We start from the raw sequence: 21,570 nt of genomic DNA, 5'->3' as shown, positions 1-21,570 counted from the left end.
GTTATAAACTAGCAGTTCAACAAAACTAAAGACAGGAATGTATAAAATTTGGAAAATATTTATGTTATCGTTGACGAAAGTATGATAATGTGTCTGAGATTCGAGCATTTTATAAAAACTGAGAGCAAAATTAATATTTAATTCTATGTGCAAACACAATACTTACAAAATCCTAAATCGCCGCTCGAGCGTTAATAGTGAGCAACAGTGCAACACAGCTCTCTTGTCTAGGTATGTCCCCTGATTTAATATCTCTTTCAACATTCTAATCCATTACTTCTATGCATCAAAATAGTGTTTTTAGCTAGTTTATGATGAATACACTTGAAAGTAATAATGTCCAGATAATTATATCACGTCAGAAGCTGGTTTGGAGCAAGTATATGATTATTTACGTCAGGTGTTTGATCAAAGTCCCCAGTGAGTATTATTACTGTGAGTGTCTGTTTTGCTGCCTTTTGTTTCTGTTTGGTTTGGCGTTTGCCCAATGACATCTAGTAGTAAGATAATTTAACTAGATGTATTACAAGGATTTGCTTGACTTCATTCTACAAGAGTACAAGTGCGTGTTGTTAAACCCTTGTGTTAAGTCAGCTCGAAGAAAATAGTCCTGCATGTCGTTAAGTCATTTCTGATTAGAAAAACTAAGCCGGTTATTTTTTTAGGAAAGGTCGATTACAAGCTGGCCAGAACCTCAAAAGGACCTAAGATAGAAGTTACCAGCTAGAAGAGCTTAAAAAATATTATTGGTACCCGACCAAGCTATTTTCTAGATTTACTTGAAAGAATCTGTATAGTTGTAGAAGGAACAAACACAGAAGACTCTACTCGGCAAAAAAGTATATATTCCATGCACATGTAAACTAGTCACCATAATAATCATGTAACAGATTTACTGATAAACCAAACAAATGTTATTTCTGATTATAGATGTTATTGAAGGCAGAACTATCGATTGTTAGCAACATACAAAGAGCATTTTTTTTCTGGCTGGTAGACAATGTAGCCCTCTGCATTCACATTAAAATTAGGCTTAATGCCTTCGCAGCAAAAAAACCGTTGTTAGTATGTTTCATCAATAGCTGGTCAGGGACCCGGACCCGTCACTGAAACATCTAGACAACGGTACAACTAGTCTCTTGCGGACATTTCTTTATCTAATTTGTTTTACTGGTAATTGTAAATAGTATATTACCTACACTGATTTATACATTTGAGCTAAAAGATAAATTAAAAGGAATGTGAACTCTACTGGTTCACTTTTAAGATATTTATAAATCAGTCAATACTAAAAACCTGAAATTATTGCAGGAAGAGGATACTTATCTGATTTTAAATGTTATTAGATATTGGAAAAATAAATCTTAAAAAATATTATATATATACCTATATATATATATATATATATATAGAGTCAAGTTCTATGGAGTACAAAAAATATTGGAGTATTGGAGTACAAGATTAATACAATATAATCTTAATTTTTTGTTCTACAATATTTGTAAACATCCGACAACCTGCAGATTATGTTCCACAGCATAAACATTGTAATCAAAAGATAGAACAGTTACTTTTATAAATCGTAGGACGTTATGTTCTGCAATATAACTTATAAGTAGAACAACAATCTTAATGCTTGTTAAAGTTGAAAGACATTAATGATTAATTGATAATTATGTGTAATACTACTTATAAATGGTAAATTATATATAAATTTGGAAAATCAGAGATATTATTTATGATTAAACTAAAAAATTATGATTTGTACTCCAATACTCCAATGTTTTTATGTACTCCATAGAACTTAACTCTATATATATATGTTATAATATATCCTTTCTGCTCAAAATCAATATATTGTCATTACTTTGGAAACGGATATGTAAGTATGGAATAAAATGTCTGCTCAATTGATTACACAGTTGAGAACATAGGAGAAGAATTAGTATATTCATTTTGCCTTTTTGTGACTAGTCTGTGGAACTATTATTTTTTAAATTAATGCTAACTATATGTGCACATGTATGTTGTGTATGTGCATAGTTTATATATATGCGAAAATTTATTTTGTGTGTGTGTGTGTATTAAGGGGGGCTGTACATGTTTGATCTGTACGCCTGACAAATTGTTCACATCTTTCTCAGCGAGCAGGTTTGATGACATTTCATCTATTGATGGTTACTGCTGAAAGATAGTCACCATGGATGCTGTGATAAAAAATAAAATGAGTAGCGTATATATCAGTTGGAAGTGACACTCTATCGGTGGTCAGTTGAATATTTGTGAGCCTGAAGTGTATGTTTTGTAGTATCTAAATGCAATGGCAATCAAAACAATGATCAAATGGCCAAAAAAGATTTCCAGATCATTAGTAGAGCAGCTTATTCGAGCTGAAAAAGATCCACAAAAAGCTCTTGTCATATTTGATGCAGCTGCAGCCGAGTATGCTAATGGTTACAAACATGATCACAACACCTTTGGTCTCATGATCTCAAGATTACTTTCTGCAAACCAATTTAGGCCAGCAGAGGATCTTCTAAACAGAATGAAGGATGAGAAGTGTAAAATTACTGAGGACACTTTCCTCTCTATTTGTAGAGCTTACGGGCGGGTTCACAAGCCTGGTGAAGTAATCAGGATATTTCAAAAGATGAAAGAATACGACTGTGAGGTCACTCCAAAATCTTATGTTACTGTTTTTTCGATCCTTGTTGATGAAAACCAGTTAAAAGTGGCTTTGAAGTTTTACAAATATATGAGACAAATGGGTATTCCACCAAGTGTTGTCTCTCTCAATGTTTTGATTAAAGCGTTATGCAAGAATAGTGGAACGATGGATGCAGCTCTACAAATTTTCCATGAGATGCCCAGTCATGGGTGTTCTCCGGATTCTTACACATACGGTACATTGATTAATGGGTTCTGTAGGTTGAAGAGGATTAGTGAAGCCAAAGAGCTTTTCGCAGAGATGGGTATAAAAGGTTGCTTACCCAGTGTTGTTACATACACAAGTTTGATACATGGATTATGCCTTTCAAATGATTTAGATGAAGCCATGGATTTATTTGAAGAGATGAAAGAAAAAGGTATTGTTGCCAATCTGTATACATACAGTTCTCTTATGGATGGGCTCTGCAAGGGTGGGCGTTGTTCTCAAGCCATGGAATTATTAGACATCATGACCACTGAGCATCTTCAGCCAAATACGGTGACTTACAGTAGCTTAATTAATGGGCTCTGTAAAGAAGAAAGGATTAGCGAAGCTGTGGAGTTGTTTGATAGGATGAAGTTGAGGGGTTTAAACCCTGATGCAGTCTTATATGGGAAAATTATCACTGGTTTTTGTGATGCCCAAAAGTTTCATGAAGCTGCAAATTTCCTTGATGAGATGGTATTTGGACGTATCTCACCAAATAGATTGACTTGGAGCCTTCATGTTAGAATCAATAATACAGTTGTCCGAGGACTTTGCAAGACCGAAGCTAACCGAGCTTTTCAGTTGTATCTTAGCATGCGAACCCGGGGAATATCTGTTGAGGCTGAGACTTTTGATTTACTTCTTAATTGCTTTTGTAAGAAAGGAGATCTACACAAAGCTGCTCGTATTGTGGAAGAAATGGTGCTTGATGGATGTATTCCTAGTGAGACAACTTGGAGCACCATTTTGAGAGGATTTTCGGACAGAAAGAAAGTGTGGGAAACTGCTGAGTTGGAACTGGTTGAGTTGGTTGACAAATTTACCGAGTCTCATTAGCTGAAGTATAAGAATTTTAAAATAAGGTTTCCTGTTTCATTTAAGACCCTTCAAGGAGTGCCATGTCTTTTGGGTGTCACTGTACATGTGTTGTGTATTTTGCTTTTCAAACTTTTCCTTCACTTGCCTGCCAAGTAGGGCTGCTCATGGGTTGTCCAACCCGCTCAAACCAACCCAACCCAACCTTGAACTAGGCCGACTAACCCGACCCATTCCAAACCGTGGGTTAATCGGGTTGATTTTTGGTTGAGCCGTTTATAATGGGTTGGGTCGAAATATGACTTTTAAAAACCTTAAACCAACCCAACCCGGTCAAAATATATCTTTAACACTCTGATACTCCCTCCGTTTCTTTATTCTTTTCTCATTTGATATGTCGGGACTGTTCATAACATGAGACTAATTACTAATTTACATTTAATGTATAAGACTAAATATAGTCGTGAGTGATCTTGTTGGATTCGTATTCACGAGTACTTTAATACAATGAAGTTTTTATATTTAATACTCATACAAAATTAATGATATTAAGAATCAAAAGTGTGTATTGGCAAACATGCTAGAGAGAAACAGAAAAAGTAATAAGAGACAGAGGGAGTAGAATATTTTTGGTTGCTCACGGAACTATATTTACTTATTTGATGATAGAATGTGCAGTGAGTGTAGTGCAGTGTGCAGAAACAATTAGAAATAAAGCTTTATAGTTCAAATCAAACGACTCACATTGCTAGTTCTTATGATTATATATCATGGCGGAAACATGATTTTTAATAGTTAGTAGTGTATTAAGATTCAGTTGTCCACCTTAGTATGAAGAGAATATCTGCACTCTAAAAGCACCTGATATTTTGTATCCGTGCAATGTCCTATGTTATTGCTAATTGTATACAACAAAATGGTGCAAAACATATTTTGGATTATGCTTATCTTGCAAATTTTTCAACCCGATCAACCCTACCCTAACCAACCCAACCCGTCATACAATTAGTAGGGTTGGGTTTCTAATTCTTTTTATGATTAATGGGTTAAATTTTTCTAACCCGTACTAAATGGGTTGGGTTGCTTGAATGGCCGAAACCGACCCAACCCAGCCCATGTGCAGCCCTACTGCCAAGTGTTTTAATCACATAATTCGTGCAACCATTTATATTTTTTGATAGAACTTAGCCTGACCCTCATTTTAATACCTCCGTGCCTCTGTACTTTATACACTGTAAAAAGTGATTTACAAAGCACGAATTACCATATTTTATGATTTTGAATTTTTGATAATGCTAATCTTGCAGCAGAAGATCTTAGTACTGCTTTCTTAATTGACTAAAGTAAGGAAAAAGCCCAAATACCAAAGCTCTGCTTCGCAGTTAGTTACAAGATTGGAGTTGGAGATAAGGAAAAGCTTTAACCAGAGGTAAGAGAAAGCCATTCCCATGACACTGCGTAGGAACCACAATAAATGACTCTGATCGAACCAGCAATTTCAGATGCTATGCCGCCCCAGCTGATAGTGTTGGATAGAAGCAGTTCACCATCTTTTGATCAAACAGTGCAAAAGCTGCAAAAATCAGAATTATCAGAAGGCATGCATGAAATTGATGATTTCAGAGATATTTAGCTGCTAGCTCAGGTGGTAGAGTTATGGACCCATCGAAGACCCGGAGACCGTATATTGTTGCAAAATTATAACAAGGGGAAAATCAAATTACAAGTCCCTAAACTATTGACGTTTTATTTTCAAGGTCCCTGAACTAAAGATTCTGTATTTCAGGTCACTTAACTTTTCCGTTTTCTGATCTAAGTCCTTCCGTCAAAAAGATTCTAACGGTGTTAACTAGGGTTCTTGAGATTCATACAAATCAAAACAATTTTGAAGGTGTTAGTGATATCCAAATTCAAAGTTCAAGTAGTCGAATTGAAGCTTGAGTCGCTAGCGACACTCATGTGACACCAATTTTCACAAACTATGTTCAATTCAAAATTTTATAAATTTAGGTCTCTAAATTCGATAAAGAACCCTAAATTTATGGTCCAATTTGGGTTTTTTTAAATTAAATCTAATTTGTGAAAATTGTTGACATATGAGTGTAGCTAGTAATTCAAGCTTCAATTTGACTACTTGAACTTTGAGTTTGAATATCACTAACACCTTCAAAATTGCTTTGATCCGTATGAAACTTAAGAACCCTACTTAACACTGTTAGAATCTTTTTGACGGAAGGACTTAGATCAGAAAACGAAAAAGTTAAGTGACCTCAAATATGGAATCTTTAGTTCAGGGACCTAGACAATAAAACGTCAATAGTTCATGGACCTATAATTTAATTTGCCCTTATAACAAGTGTTACCCGTTTGATCCCTAAAGCTATGAAACAATGGACTTCCCAGCTGAGTCAGTCACCTTGGTTTGTGGAAATGGGGGGTATCAGTTGGAAACAAGAACAGAACCAGTACGTAGAAATTGGCTGATTGAGCTGTGCTTTGAAACATTTGAAGCTTCCTGTATCATAGATCTTTTTAATGTTTTCTGTAACAGGAGAGTAACATCTTTGTCGCAATGATATTGAGGTACACCCACCATTTCAATCTTTCATATATGTCATGATTTAGAATTTGTTTTCTTTCTAATATTTGAAGTTAGTAATGGGCTTGGGTAGAATGCTGCATTATATATAATGCACATATTATATTAGTCATCTTTATATTACACTATTAGTACATTTTTTAAGCTCATTATGCTGTCCTAAACATGAGCTGTCCTTTTGCACTTGAAGGTGACAGTCAGAAATGTAATGTTTCTTTCTTCATCCAAGAGCTGTCCTGCATCAATAATATTAAAATTTTATATAACTAAAAAAATATGTGCATAGATATGCGTACATTCCCAGAGTTCAAACACAACTCGTTGACACCCGCCGAAGAAACCCTAACAATGGAGTGGAAAGAAATTAATATTGAAATCGGAGAAGCTTGAGATCGGTTAGATTCTATTAAAGACGATGGAGTTATTCATTTGTATTCTACAGGACCTAATTCTCACGGAGGTCGATTATCCTAATTATCAACAACTTTTCAACCTATCTATATTCGAAACCAGAATTTGCTGCCCATCTTCGACCTCAGGTACTTAGGAACACTTGTTTTTATGTAATGTAAATAGTTGTTATCGGTACGATGTGATAATCTGAAACTTAATGTTGTTATGTAATTAACAGGCAATTGATTCAAGAACTCGTATGGTGTTCAAATTGCTGAATCATGCTATATATGATGACTTAAATAGCCGCATTTATACTGGGAAACAAGTATATTTCATTTACTATGCAAATATTACACTCTTTTTTTTACTATGTAATACTCGCTCAATGATATTGTTGTCCTTGTTTAGAAATTTGTGACCCCTTTCCCCTTTTATTGACAGGCCAGTGTTTATCACACCACGAAACACGATGGTCAAGAATTTGCAGTTAAAGTATTCAAGTAAGTCCACTTGTATTTTTAGCTTGCTTTTACTATTATTATGCCACAATTAATCTCCCAGTAATATGTATGCAATTTAACTTCGATACAAGTCATAGTCCATTTACCATTTTTTTTAAATTGAAGAGATTTGTTTGGTGTTTCAAAGTGAAGATTAACCCATTTATTATTATCTGTGTACTTACTTGCAACGTTCTTGTTGATTTATAGAAGAGTGATGAGAAGAGTATGATGATGATGGATTTTTATATGTTGTCACTTCAGGGATAGGGATCGTAATACACAAGGGCATTATCATTCCAGGCTTGGGAACTTTAAGAGCAATTCCAGGAAAATAGTTAAGACTTGGGCAGAAAATGAAATGAGGTAATGCTTGCGATAACCCTCGAGTCTCTTTTTGTTTCTTTTTGTATATTCCCTGACCCATATGCTGCTTTGTGGTTGCTGGGACAGTAGGGATGGGCATCGGGTCACTTCGGGACCGGGGAGTGCTATCCCCGACCCCGATCCCCGAATTGATACCCATAACCCGACCCCGCCCCGATCCCCGACGGGGAGTATTTTTGTTTTTCCGTACCCGCCCCGAACGGGGAACGGGGATCCCCACGGGGTTTCGGGGTTTTTGCAAATATATTAAAATATATTTAAATTTAATGATTATACTATATTTTAAGGAAAAAGTTGACTTATAACTACAGTGTTTAACAAAAAAGTAGCCTGATCACATGCTCCAGTGACCATGACAAAAATAAAATCACAATAACACCCTGTAATATATACAGGAAGTAGTTAAGAGTAATATGTTATGAACATTTAACAAAGCAACATTCTTTCAGATCACCTTGTCCACAAAAATAACTTCTAATAAAATATTCAAGAATGGAATTCAAGTTACAAAATGATAAGAATATTACTCAACTCAAATTTAACATGCTAAATTTTTCTTGACTTGCAGCTTCTTGCAGAAACACTCCCCCTGGCCCCTGCTAGTAAGTAATATGCCTGGAAAATCATATAAGCTATTAGAAAATTATATAAATATTTCATTTCATATTTCTTGGCCATATATGCAAAGCTAACTTAGGTCATGTGAATAAAAACATAACATGCACATTTTTTAACCTGATTATACATTTATTATTTTGACAAAATCTAAATAATAAAAAAATGTATTAAAATTATATATCAACCTATACATATTTTTGGTTTTACATAATTTAAATTAGTTTTGAATTGAAGCTATGTTTATTTCTTCATAAAATTTTATTTCATATATTTTATCTCATAAATACAAAAAAAGTTTTACATTTTTTTCAGTTCCATAAATATTAGTTATTTTTGTAATTTAGTTTATTATGAGTCTGATTTTAATTTTTTTTTTTAATAATGTTTGATCATTATGTTTTTTAGGTTATTCATATAAGCATATTAGAAAAGTTATATATATATGATCTAATATTAATAAAATATATGATCTAATAATAATAGTATATGTTAAAAAGTTATAAATATATGATCTAATAATAATAAAATATGTATAAAAAGTAGTTGTTTTTACATTTGACTTAATAATAATATATGTAGTAAAAGTCCTAATCCTAGAAATTTAAAAAAAATAAAAGCTAAAAAATTAATAATTGCACATGCAAGCATAATAAACAGTATAGTTAAGAACCTGAATCATGCAGTGGTTGATATATCATATGCCAAGCACTCATCATCATCATCTGAATCTTCATCAATAGTTGGAACTTCTATTTAAAAAAAGAAGAAGATGAATTAGAATAATTATCACATAAATATAACCAAAGATATAACAACCCCAGAAATAGAGAATACTACCTCCTTCCTCAAGAGCAGTTAACCAACTTTGACAACACATGAGTGATTCTAAAGTTTTGGGAGTAAGTCTATTTCTTCTCTCATTCAACACTCGGCCACTTGTACTAAAAGCAGCTTCTGATGCTACTGTAGACACTGGCACAGCAAGCACATCCCTAGCTATGGCTTGTAGAATAGGATACTTTAAATTAGTTTTCCAATAAGCCAATATATCAAACTCCTCACTCCTAGGCAACTGCTTCTCTTCTAAATAATTATCCAATTCAGATTTAACATGTGAAACTTTCCCCTTCTTTTCTTGACTGAGAAAAATTTCATAATCACTAACTCCTCTATTACTCAAAGAGATAGAAGAAGATTTAGACGCCAAAGTAGACTCAGAATCATTCTTTTTTTTCTTCATTTTACCTTCGTACAATGTGAGCAAGTCATAACAAGAACTCTTTACTCTCTCCACCATTTTTGGACCACGTTCCCCAAAAAGTTTAATATAGTAGTACTTGATAAGGCTGAGCTTGAATCTTGGATCCAAAACAACTGCGACGGCTAAAAATCCATGTGATTCATTCCAATATTTTTCATATTTCTCAATCATTTTGTTTGCCATATTTTCCACCACCTCATTGCCACATAGAGACCAATCATCAAGTGTTAGCTTCATATTACACACCTCTGAGAAAAATAAATTGGCAGTAGGATAATTAGTACCACTAAACAACAAAGTTGTCTTGTAAAATATTGCCAATCTTTCACAAATATCTTCAGCTACAATCCAATCATCATCACTGGGGCAACATTTATATTGTGTTTCCTTTAATTTCAGTCGACTAAAAACATTCCTGTAAGGTATGGCCGTGTCAAGCATCAAATAGGTGGAGTTCCACCTTGTAGTACAATCAATAGCCAATAATTTTTCATATTTGACACCTATTTGACGAGCTGCCTCTTCAAATTTCTGCCCTCTCTTTGCAGTAGCGGTCCAATAGGCTACACTATCTCTCACATTTTCAATCAAAGGCTTAATAACCTCCAAACCTTCTTTCACTATCAAATTAATAATGTGAGCTGCACATCGGATATGAAAGAAATTTTTTAACCAAATTTGGTTACTACCAAATTTATCCAACAGGAGATTGATCATAGCATCATTAGTGGTACAATTATCCACCGTTAAAGTATTTAACTTACTATCAACATTCCACTCTAAAAAAGTCTCCATCAAAACCTCACATAATGCTTCTGCTGTGTGTGGACATGGCACATATGCAAACCTAAACACACAAAAATTAAAAATAATAATATTATTAGTACCAAGTACACACACACACATATATATATATATATATGTAACTAGTAAAAATTATATATATATATATGTAAATAGTAAAAATTATATTTATAAATATTAATAGTACCTCATAATGTGATTCTCCAACCTCCAATTATCATTGATAAAATGTGCAGTGATTACCATGAACCCCTTTTTTTATTCTTAGATGTCCACATATCTGTAGTGAATGAGATTCTGCTTTTAACTCTTTCCAAATGCCTCATAGTCTTCATCTTCTCAACATCATAAATCTTGAAGATATCCCGTTTAAGAGTGGTTCGAGAAACTACTTAAACGAGGGTTGTAAACTATGACAAAATCTTCTAAATCCAACATGCTCCACCATACTGAGAGGATATTCATGTATTATGATCATGTAAGCTAGGTGTTTCCTAGACTCTTCTTGGTCAAAATTATAGTTCTGGAGGTTGGCCTTTTTCCCTCCACCCATCACAAAACTAGGTGTTAAAATCTTTTGTTTGCCATCAACCATTTTTTTTTTCAGACAAGATTTAGAGTGGTCCTGCAAATGCTTCGTTCCATTCTTCCCATCTCCAATCAATTTTTTATTACAAAATAAACATCTGGCCTTGAAACAATGGACTTCCCAGCTGAGTCAGTCACCTTGGTTTGTGGAAATGGGGGGTATCAGTTGGAAACAAGAACAGAACCAGTACGTAGAAATTGGCTGATTGAGCTGTGCTTTGAAACATTTGAAGCTTCCTGTATCATAGATCTTTTTAATGTTTTCTGTAACAGGAGAGTAACATCTTTGTCGCAATGATATTGAGGTACACCCACCATTTCAATCTTTCATATATGTCATGATTTAGAATTTGTTTTCTTTCTAATATTTGAAGTTAGTAATGGGCTTGGGTAGAATGCTGCATTATATATAATGCACATATTATATTAGTCATCTTTATATTACACTATTAGTACATTTTTTAAGCTCATTATGCTGTCCTAAACATGAGCTGTCCTTTTGCACTTGAAGGTGACAGTCAGAAATGTAATGTTTCTTTCTTCATCCAAGAGCTGTCCTGCATCAATAATATTAAAATTTTATATAACTAAAAAAATATGTGCATAGATATGCGTACATTCCCAGAGTTCAAACACAACTCGTTGACACCCGCCGAAGAAACCCTAACAATGGAGTGGAAAGAAATTAATATTGAAATCGGAGAAGCTTGAGATCGGTTAGATTCTATTAAAGACGATGGAGTTATTCATTTGTATTCTACAGGACCTAATTCTCACGGAGGTCGATTATCCTAATTATCAACAACTTTTCAACCTATCTATATTCGAAACCAGAATTTGCTGCCCATCTTCGACCTCAGGTACTTAGGAACACTTGTTTTTATGTAATGTAAATAGTTGTTATCGGTACGATGTGATAATCTGAAACTTAATGTTGTTATGTAATTAACAGGCAATTGATTCAAGAACTCGTATGGTGTTCAAATTGCTGAATCATGCTATATATGATGACTTAAATAGCCGCATTTATACTGGGAAACAAGTATATTTCATTTACTATGCAAATATTACACTCTTTTTTTTACTATGTAATACTCGCTCAATGATATTGTTGTCCTTGTTTAGAAATTTGTGACCCCTTTCCCCTTTTATTGACAGGCCAGTGTTTATCACACCACGAAACACGATGGTCAAGAATTTGCAGTTAAAGTATTCAAGTAAGTCCACTTGTATTTTTAGCTTGCTTTTACTATTATTATGCCACAATTAATCTCCCAGTAATATGTATGCAATTTAACTTCGATACAAGTCATAGTCCATTTACCATTTTTTTTAAATTGAAGAGATTTGTTTGGTGTTTCAAAGTGAAGATTAACCCATTTATTATTATCTGTGTACTTACTTGCAACGTTCTTGTTGATTTATAGAAGAGTGATGAGAAGAGTATGATGATGATGGATTTTTATATGTTGTCACTTCAGGGATAGGGATCGTAATACACAAGGGCATTATCATTCCAGGCTTGGGAACTTTAAGAGCAATTCCAGGAAAATAGTTAAGACTTGGGCAGAAAATGAAATGAGGTAATGCTTGCGATAACCCTCGAGTCTCTTTTTGTTTCTTTTTGTATATTCCCTGACCCATATGCTGCTTTGTGGTTGCTGGGACAGTAGGGATGGGCATCGGGTCACTTCGGGACCGGGGAGTGCTATCCCCGACCCCGATCCCCGAATTGATACCCATAACCCGACCCCGCCCCGATCCCCGACGGGGAGTATTTTTGTTTTTCCGTACCCGCCCCGAACGGGGAACGGGGATCCCCACGGGGTTTCGGGGTTTTTGCAAATATATTAAAATATATTTAAATTTAATGATTATACTATATTTTAAGGAAAAAGTTGACTTATAACTACAGTGTTTAACAAAAAAGTAGCCTGATCACATGCTCCAGTGACCATGACAAAAATAAAATCACAATAACACCCTGTAATATATACAGGAAGTAGTTAAGAGTAATATGTTATGAACATTTAACAAAGCAACATTCTTTCAGATCACCTTGTCCACAAAAATAACTTCTAATAAAATATTCAAGAATGGAATTCAAGTTACAAAATGATAAGAATATTACTCAACTCAAATTTAACATGCTAAATTTTTCTTGACTTGCAGCTTCTTGCAGAAACACTCCCCCTGGCCCCTGCTAGTAAGTAATATGCCTGGAAAATCATATAAGCTATTAGAAAATTATATAAATATTTCATTTCATATTTCTTGGCCATATATGCAAAGCTAACTTAGGTCATGTGAATAAAAACATAACATGCACATTTTTTAACCTGATTATACATTTATTATTTTGACAAAATCTAAATAATAAAAAAATGTATTAAAATTATATATCAACCTATACATATTTTTGGTTTTACATAATTTAAATTAGTTTTGAATTGAAGCTATGTTTATTTCTTCATAAAATTTTATTTCATATATTTTATCTCATAAATACAAAAAAAGTTTTACATTTTTTTCAGTTCCATAAATATTAGTTATTTTTGTAATTTAGTTTATTATGAGTCTGATTTTAATTTTTTTTTTTAATAATGTTTGATCATTATGTTTTTTAGGTTATTCATATAAGCATATTAGAAAAGTTATATATATATGATCTAATATTAATAAAATATATGATCTAATAATAATAGTATATGTTAAAAAGTTATAAATATATGATCTAATAATAATAAAATATGTATAAAAAGTAGTTGTTTTTACATTTGACTTAATAATAATATATGTAGTAAAAGTCCTAATCCTAGAAATTTAAAAAAAATAAAAGCTAAAAAATTAATAATTGCACATGCAAGCATAATAAACAGTATAGTTAAGAACCTGAATCATGCAGTGGTTGATATATCATATGCCAAGCACTCATCATCATCATCTGAATCTTCATCAATAGTTGGAACTTCTATTTAAAAAAAGAAGAAGATGAATTAGAATAATTATCACATAAATATAACCAAAGATATAACAACCCCAGAAATAGAGAATACTACCTCCTTCCTCAAGAGCAGTTAACCAACTTTGACAACACATGAGTGATTCTAAAGTTTTGGGAGTAAGTCTATTTCTTCTCTCATTCAACACTCGGCCACTTGTACTAAAAGCAGCTTCTGATGCTACTGTAGACACTGGCACAGCAAGCACATCCCTAGCTATGGCTTGTAGAATAGGATACTTTAAATTAGTTTTCCAATAAGCCAATATATCAAACTCCTCACTCCTAGGCAACTGCTTCTCTTCTAAATAATTATCCAATTCAGATTTAACATGTGAAACTTTCCCCTTCTTTTCTTGACTGAGAAAAATTTCATAATCACTAACTCCTCTATTACTCAAAGAGATAGAAGAAGATTTAGACGCCAAAGTAGACTCAGAATCATTCTTTTTTTTCTTCATTTTACCTTCGTACAATGTGAGCAAGTCATAACAAGAACTCTTTACTCTCTCCACCATTTTTGGACCACGTTCCCCAAAAAGTTTAATATAGTAGTACTTGATAAGGCTGAGCTTGAATCTTGGATCCAAAACAACTGCGACGGCTAAAAATCCATGTGATTCATTCCAATATTTTTCATATTTCTCAATCATTTTGTTTGCCATATTTTCCACCACCTCATTGCCACATAGAGACCAATCATCAAGTGTTAGCTTCATATTACACACCTCTGAGAAAAATAAATTGGCAGTAGGATAATTAGTACCACTAAACAACAAAGTTGTCTTGTAAAATATTGCCAATCTTTCACAAATATCTTCAGCTACAATCCAATCATCATCACTGGGGCAACATTTATATTGTGTTTCCTTTAATTTCAGTCGACTAAAAACATTCCTGTAAGGTATGGCCGTGTCAAGCATCAAATAGGTGGAGTTCCACCTTGTAGTACAATCAATAGCCAATAATTTTTCATATTTGACACCTATTTGACGAGCTGCCTCTTCAAATTTCTGCCCTCTCTTTGCAGTAGCGGTCCAATAGGCTACACTATCTCTCACATTTTCAATCAAAGGCTTAATAACCTCCAAACCTTCTTTCACTATCAAATTAATAATGTGAGCTGCACATCGGATATGAAAGAAATTTTTTAACCAAATTTGGTTACTACCAAATTTATCCAACAGGAGATTGATCATAGCATCATTAGTGGTACAATTATCCACCGTTAAAGTATTTAACTTACTATCAACATTCCACTCTAAAAAAGTCTCCATCAAAACCTCACATAATGCTTCTGCTGTGTGTGGACATGGCACATATGCAAACCTAAACACACAAAAATTAAAAATAATAATATTATTAGTACCAAGTACACACACACACACATATATATATATATATGTAACTAGTAAAAATTATATATATATATATGTAAATAGTAAAAATTATATTTATAAATATTAATAGTACCTCATAATGTGATTCTCCAACCTCCAATTATCATTGATAAAATGTGCAGTGATTACCATGAACCCCTTTTTTTATTCTTAGATGTCCACATATCTGTAGTGAATGAGATTCTGCTTTTAACTCTTTCCAAATGCCTCATAGTCTTCATCTTCTCAACATCATAAATCTTGAAGATATCCCGTTTAAGAGTGGTTCGAGAAACTACTTAAACGAGGGTTGTAAACTATGACAAAATCTTCTAAATCCAACATGCTCCACCATACTGAGAGGATATTCATGTATTATGATCATGTAAGCTAGGTGTTTCCTAGACTCTTCTTGGTCAAAATTATAGTTCTGGAGGTTGGCCTTTTTCCCTCCACCCATCACAAAACTAGGTGTTAAAATCTTTTGTTTGCCATCAACCATTTTTTTTTTCAGACAAGATTTAGAGTGGTCCTGCAAATGCTTCGTTCCATTCTTCCCATCTCCAATCAATTTTTTATTACAAAATAAACATCTGGCCTTGACTGCACCGCTTCCTTTAACCCTTATTTTCTGAAAGTTTTCCCACCATTTACTCCTTAAATTATCTTTAGGCAAAACTTCATCACCTTCAGAATTATACTCTTTGTCATCAATAGGTTGAGCATTTTCGGCTTGAGAATTTTCAAGGTTTAATGGTTGAGACTCATTTGACTTCCCATTTTGATCCCTATTATATTATATCATCGGATACTAAGATTTAGAGAAGTAGAAACTATTGATACATAAAAAAATATAAGAAACAAGCATTATACAAGAAAAAATAGATCAAAGGTAAGAGAAGAAAACACTTACAAATAGATGATAAAGGATCCATATGATGATGTTTGAATGCAGTGTTAATCTCCTCGAAGCTGAATCGGCAGGATGATGGTGAGAGCTTGCTTGATAAGTCTGATGTGTCCGGCTCTCTGTGCAATGACCTTACAAATTCTTTATAGTGAAAGCAACCTTCTAAATTCTTTCTAATCTGACGTTTCTCTTCTCTTTTTTTTTTCTTATTTCTGTTATTATATTATTTTCATACTTATATATCACTTCTTAATTATAAAAGAAAAAATTTAAAATTATCCTCGAAAAAATATTTGTATTTTTAAATATATATATATATATATTTAAAAATATTTGTATTTTTAAATATTTGTATTTGTATTTTTATATTATAATTTCAATGTGTTTTCCTTTCACATCAATGATAAATATATCATAAATATATTTATACAACAAGAGATTATAAACAATATACTATTAATTATATTATTCAGTTATTGAGATTTAAGATTAATAAAGTTAATTTTTCAAAAAAAAATTACAAAAACTATTTCTATTTAGTTGAAAATAATAAATTTATGGACATTAAGTTTTGAACATAACAAAATACTCATATTAATATATTAACTCATTTTCTAATGAACACAAATAACTTGAAATAATTAATTTATGAATGAGTTGTTTCTCATATAAAAAATCATACTTAATTTTCATAAAAGTTGAAGTCTTTCTTATCTAGTTGTAACTTACTTTTTATTTAATAAAGAAAATATTTTTTCCATCTGTTTGTCCTCGAAGAAAATATTTGTATTTTAAAATATAAGTATTATATATTTTTTTATTGGTTAGGATTATTCAATTAGAAAAGTGTTGAAAATTTTCTTTCATAACAATTTTTGATATCATAACTATGTTTATGCAAAATTTCATTATAAATAATATACTATCAGTTATATCATTTAGTTGAGAATTAAGATTAGTGATGTAAATTTTAAAAAAGCTATCAAACAAAAAATATTTTTTTTAGTTATTATTTTCGGACAATAAATTTTGAACATAACAAAATACTCACACACACACACACAGATATATATATATATATAAACTCATTTTCAAATGAACACAAATAACTTGAAATAATTAATTTTTTTCTCATATAAAAAATCATACTTAATTTTCATAAAAATTGAAGTCTTTCTTATCTAGCAACTTACTTTTTATTTGATAAACAAAATATTTTTTTCAATCTGTTTGTCCTTGAAGATAATAGTTGTATTTTAAAATATAAATGTTATATATTCTTCATTGGATAGGATTATTTAATGAAAAAAATGTTAAAAGTTTATATATGATGTAATACTGTTTATTTATAATAAATTTATAATGAAAATCAATTTGTATACAAAAATTAAGTCTTCCCTTCACATCAATTAGCAATATATCATAATTATGTTTATGCAAAATTTTATTATCAATAATATTGTATTAGTTATATTATCCAAGTATTGAGAATTAAGATTAGTGATGTAAATTTAAAGAAAATTATTACACATAAAGTATTTATTTTTAATTGAAACAATAAATTTATGAAAAATAAGTTTTCAACATAACAAAATACTCATATAAATATATTAACTCATTTTGTAACGTACACAAATAACTTGAAATAATTTTTTTATTAATGAGTTTTTTCTCATATAAAAAATCATCTTAATTTTAATAAAAGTTGAAGTCTTTCTTATTCAGTTACATCTTATTTTCATAAAAGTTGAAATCTTTCATTTGTAAACAAATATTATTAGTTATATTATTCAATTGTGTTGAAAATTAAGATTGATGATCACATTACACAAAATGTATGGTGATTTAAATTTTAAGGAAAAACTATTTAGTAAGGGTTGGTAAAATAAAGTAACATAAATTTGGAGGTTAATAGAAAAAAGTAAAATATTTTTGTGCTATGTATGAGTATAATTTTTTTCCGAAGAGTTGGTGTGTTCATATGTGTTTAGTTGACAAGATATAAACAAGGTAACATGTAGCACAGTGGTCAGCATATCCCATTTCTCATGGGAGGTCAGGGGTTCAAAATCACATTCACGCATCATCATTTAAACATATATATTTTATATAACACTTCTTGTTCGGGGGTTCGGGTGATCAATCGGGGCGGGGATCGGGGTTCGGGGTTCGGGTATTATATCGGGGCGGGGTCGGGGTTCGGGGCGGGGATCATGAGAAACCCGACCCCGAAAATTTTTAGAAAAAATCCCCCGAACCCGAAAAAATCCCCGATTCCCCGCCCCGATCGGATCGGGGTCGAGCGGGGCGGGGTGAATGTCCATCCCTATGGAACAGATACTCTCTATTTAAGCTAAAAAAAACAAATATGTACTTAGTTTTCCATTGTCTCCTTGACTGAAAATATTGAGCTACAGCCAACAGATTTCATCTCTGAGAATTTTAACAGTGAGGCACAATGCTGCATATTTGATAAAAAAAGAAAGAGAAAATATTTCTTTCTTAATCTGATTGCAGATAAGGCTGTGATGTTGACTGTTAGAGCTCTTGATTTCTGAGTTCAGGCTAAAGGCTGCAGGGATCAGGTGCCCAACTCCAATAGTTTTGACTTTTGAGGCTTCATGTCGTAGTCATGGAATTCATAGGTATGTCTTCTTCTCTCTGAAACCTCTTGATTTGAACTAATGTTGTTTTAAGTATTTAGTAGTAAGCTTTCTTTTTTCCACTTTGATTAATGGAAGTGACCGCAGAGGCCAGAGAGACCTTTACTTATGGTGGTGATTCTTTAGCTTATTTGTATATAAATACCACCAGATGCATCTATCTCGTCGCTTGAAAATTTCCGGAGTTTTTTTTTTTTTTTGGAAATTAAGCTTATATAAAATTTCTTACAGGAAAATTAGGGTCGCCTGCTCCTTGTCTTAAGGATGCAAATCTTTCTGAAGACAAGATGCGGGAATGTTATATACAGGTGTCTCCACATCTCTTAAAATTGTAGAAACAATTTTGTTCAACAGTAAATGACAAACCCAAGTGTAGTGAACAGAACCCAGAACAGGCGGAAATGAGGTGGGGGGTGATGATGATTCTAGTGATTCAGGAGTAAATCCTTACGATACTATGAAGGTACACAGAAAACACTCCCTGCAGACAAAAAAGCAGAGAGAAAAGAGAACAAGAAGAAAGTGAAAGAAGAGAAAAGAGAGGCTCGCAAAACTAAGACTGCGAAGTATGTCAAGAAAAAGAAGAATAGTGTAAAAAAAACATCAAAACCATGTGATACCATTAGGAGCTTCCTCTATATAATAAGATAGCGTAGACTCGGCTTGGATGTTTGATTCTGGTGAAACTCTTTTGCTTTGAATGAGTGCATAATCTCCGCAAGTTCAGAAGTAATGAAATTGATCCAAATATATTGAAATTTAATTTGTTTCCGAGGATATACCGTAATTTGCATGATCTAAAGCTGCTGCAGAAAACAAAAAAGTGTTGGATTGATCCGTATACAGGAAGTGAACTTCCAGAACTGCTTTGCATGAATATATGTTATCAAATGTAGGAAGCAGAAACAGGATTATTGAAAATTTTAAAATGTACACTATTTTTTCTGGTAGTAGCAATTTGTGACATAGGAATATGGTCATTTGCAAGAGTGAATTTTTTAGGTTTCAATTCTTTTATGGTGAATCCTTGTAAGAAGATAGTGTTTGCAAGTAAATGGCATTATTTTTCTAACGGTCATTTTTCTCATGTTATTATGTAGGAGATATTTGTGTTTTTAATGTTAAAATAAAAGAAAATGTTTTTTTTTGAAGGAAAAAGGGAATGTATTTCTAGTCAGTGAACTCTATACATAATTTTTAAAACATCAGACACCAATTGTTTAAAAAATTCATAATTTTACCCTAAAAACTGATTTGATTGCATTCTTAAAATTCATAGACATTTTAGACCAAAGAAAAAACACAAATACACAGGGTAATTTTAAAATTCTTAATGTTCCTCTGCAAACTTTGATTTCATTCGAAATTCTTTACTTGGTCAACTAAGATATTTGAAAATTTGGGTTTTAAATTTTATTTCAAACATAAGATATTCATATATTAGTGTTTTAAATGACAATTCAAATCTCGTTATTATTACAAATTTTGAAAATTGAAACTATTAGATTGATACTGATTTATGATTTATTAGTCGATTTTACAAAATCGGATAATTTTTCGACGACTTTTTAAAAATCAGCCTATTTCTGTAATCATGTTCTATCATTTGAAATAAAACTTTAAAGTAAATTACATATCAAATATACCATCTCAGGTGGTAGTTGAAATTGAGATTTAGCTCATACAATTTACTTACATAAAGTTTATTATTATGAGCTATTAACCAAAAAACCCAATCAACTTGTCATTTTTTTGCCAAAAAACCTTTAAACTTCTGTTTTCATTAACAACCCCAATAAATTTTATTAAAATATATAAAAAAATACAAAATAAACCATGGTTAAATCTGCCGATCTGACTTGTCAAATATATTTCCCAGATTTATATCTTTTTATACATGTGTGTGCCATGTCGTGCCTATTCATTGATAATAATAATTTATCCTTTAATAATTTATAATATTCTAATTTCATAAACCCATTGAATATCTGAGAGTTTCATCATCTTTATCAAAATTACGCTTATACAAACAAATTTGATTTTATATAATTGCTAAATCCCGGAAATGATTAAAACTTCTCGGTGACTTTGATGTTCAAGATTATAGTCACGAGCAATCTGCAAGGCATGTATGTGATTTTGAAAGAGTTATGCACGCGTACTGGAGATAGTATTCACAGAGAATCAGAGTAGACCTTTGTATTTAATCATGTCTTTTAGTGAGAACATTCTGAAATTAGATTTTAAAGATTGAAAATCAATAGATATAAAAATTTGACATGTTGAGCTTACAACGCAAGCCAGTAATATCATAATTTTTCTTGAACTTTGTTATTCATGAATTCATTTATCCAGTCAAATTTTAAGCGTTCACTATAGTAGTGCATAACAGTGAAGTTACTGTGTGTATTAAGGAACTGCATCATAGTGAATTACCAGAGCAATGCTTGTTGTAACAAGAAGGGGAAAGGTAGCACTGATGCTGATCAACCCATCTTAAAGCTGATTTTAGTGGTGCTGATATATTTTTTTAATTATTTTTACTATTTTTTGATTAATTGTAATTAATTTTTCACGTAAGATATAATATGATCATGGTTAGTCCACGTCAGCTGTAAGTAACTCTAGTTAATTTTTTTCAAAGATTTAGTAAAGTTTATTGAGGTTATTAGTGAAAAAAAGGTTTAAAGGTTTTTTGGCAAAAAAATGACAAGTTAGTTGGGTTTTTTGG

General features: G+C 32.1%; 1 protein-coding gene across 8 annotated transcripts; it reads left to right on the top strand.

The window, feature by feature from the left end:
- The first annotated feature begins 18 nt into the window (after positions 1 to 18).
- LOC108207960 (pentatricopeptide repeat-containing protein At5g46100) lies at positions 19 to 19,911 on the top strand. 8 transcript variants are annotated; one of them, XM_064088252.1, is made up of 15 exons: positions 19 to 231; positions 345 to 435; positions 2,145 to 5,162; positions 5,236 to 6,316; positions 6,775 to 6,871; positions 6,964 to 7,053; positions 7,170 to 7,228; positions 7,493 to 7,594; positions 11,160 to 11,191; positions 11,494 to 11,746; positions 11,839 to 11,928; positions 12,045 to 12,103; positions 12,368 to 12,469; positions 18,741 to 18,821; positions 19,071 to 19,911. In XM_064088252.1, the coding sequence occupies exon 3, from the start codon at positions 2,321 to 2,323 to the stop codon at positions 3,752 to 3,754; it is 1,434 nt and encodes a 477-aa protein (XP_063944322.1). In that variant the 5' UTR covers positions 19 to 231; positions 345 to 435; positions 2,145 to 2,320; the 3' UTR covers positions 3,755 to 5,162; positions 5,236 to 6,316; positions 6,775 to 6,871; positions 6,964 to 7,053; positions 7,170 to 7,228; positions 7,493 to 7,594; positions 11,160 to 11,191; positions 11,494 to 11,746; positions 11,839 to 11,928; positions 12,045 to 12,103; positions 12,368 to 12,469; positions 18,741 to 18,821; positions 19,071 to 19,911. The 8 variants fall into 8 exon arrangements, with proteins under 8 accessions (XP_063944322.1, XP_017233911.2, XP_063944318.1 ...); XM_017378422.2 differs by lacking the exon at positions 345 to 435 and having other exon boundaries at positions 11,650 to 11,746; XM_064088248.1 differs by lacking the exon at positions 345 to 435.
- Positions 19,912 to 21,570: the final 1,659 nt, after the last annotated feature.

The sequence above is a fragment of the Daucus carota genome, chromosome 2, assembly GCF_001625215.2.
Source record: "Daucus carota subsp. sativus chromosome 2, DH1 v3.0, whole genome shotgun sequence".
Lineage (NCBI taxonomy): Eukaryota > Viridiplantae > Streptophyta > Magnoliopsida > Apiales > Apiaceae > Daucus > Daucus carota.
The sequence above is the reverse complement of the archived record's forward strand: the minus strand, read 5'-3'. Positions and strand labels throughout refer to the sequence as shown.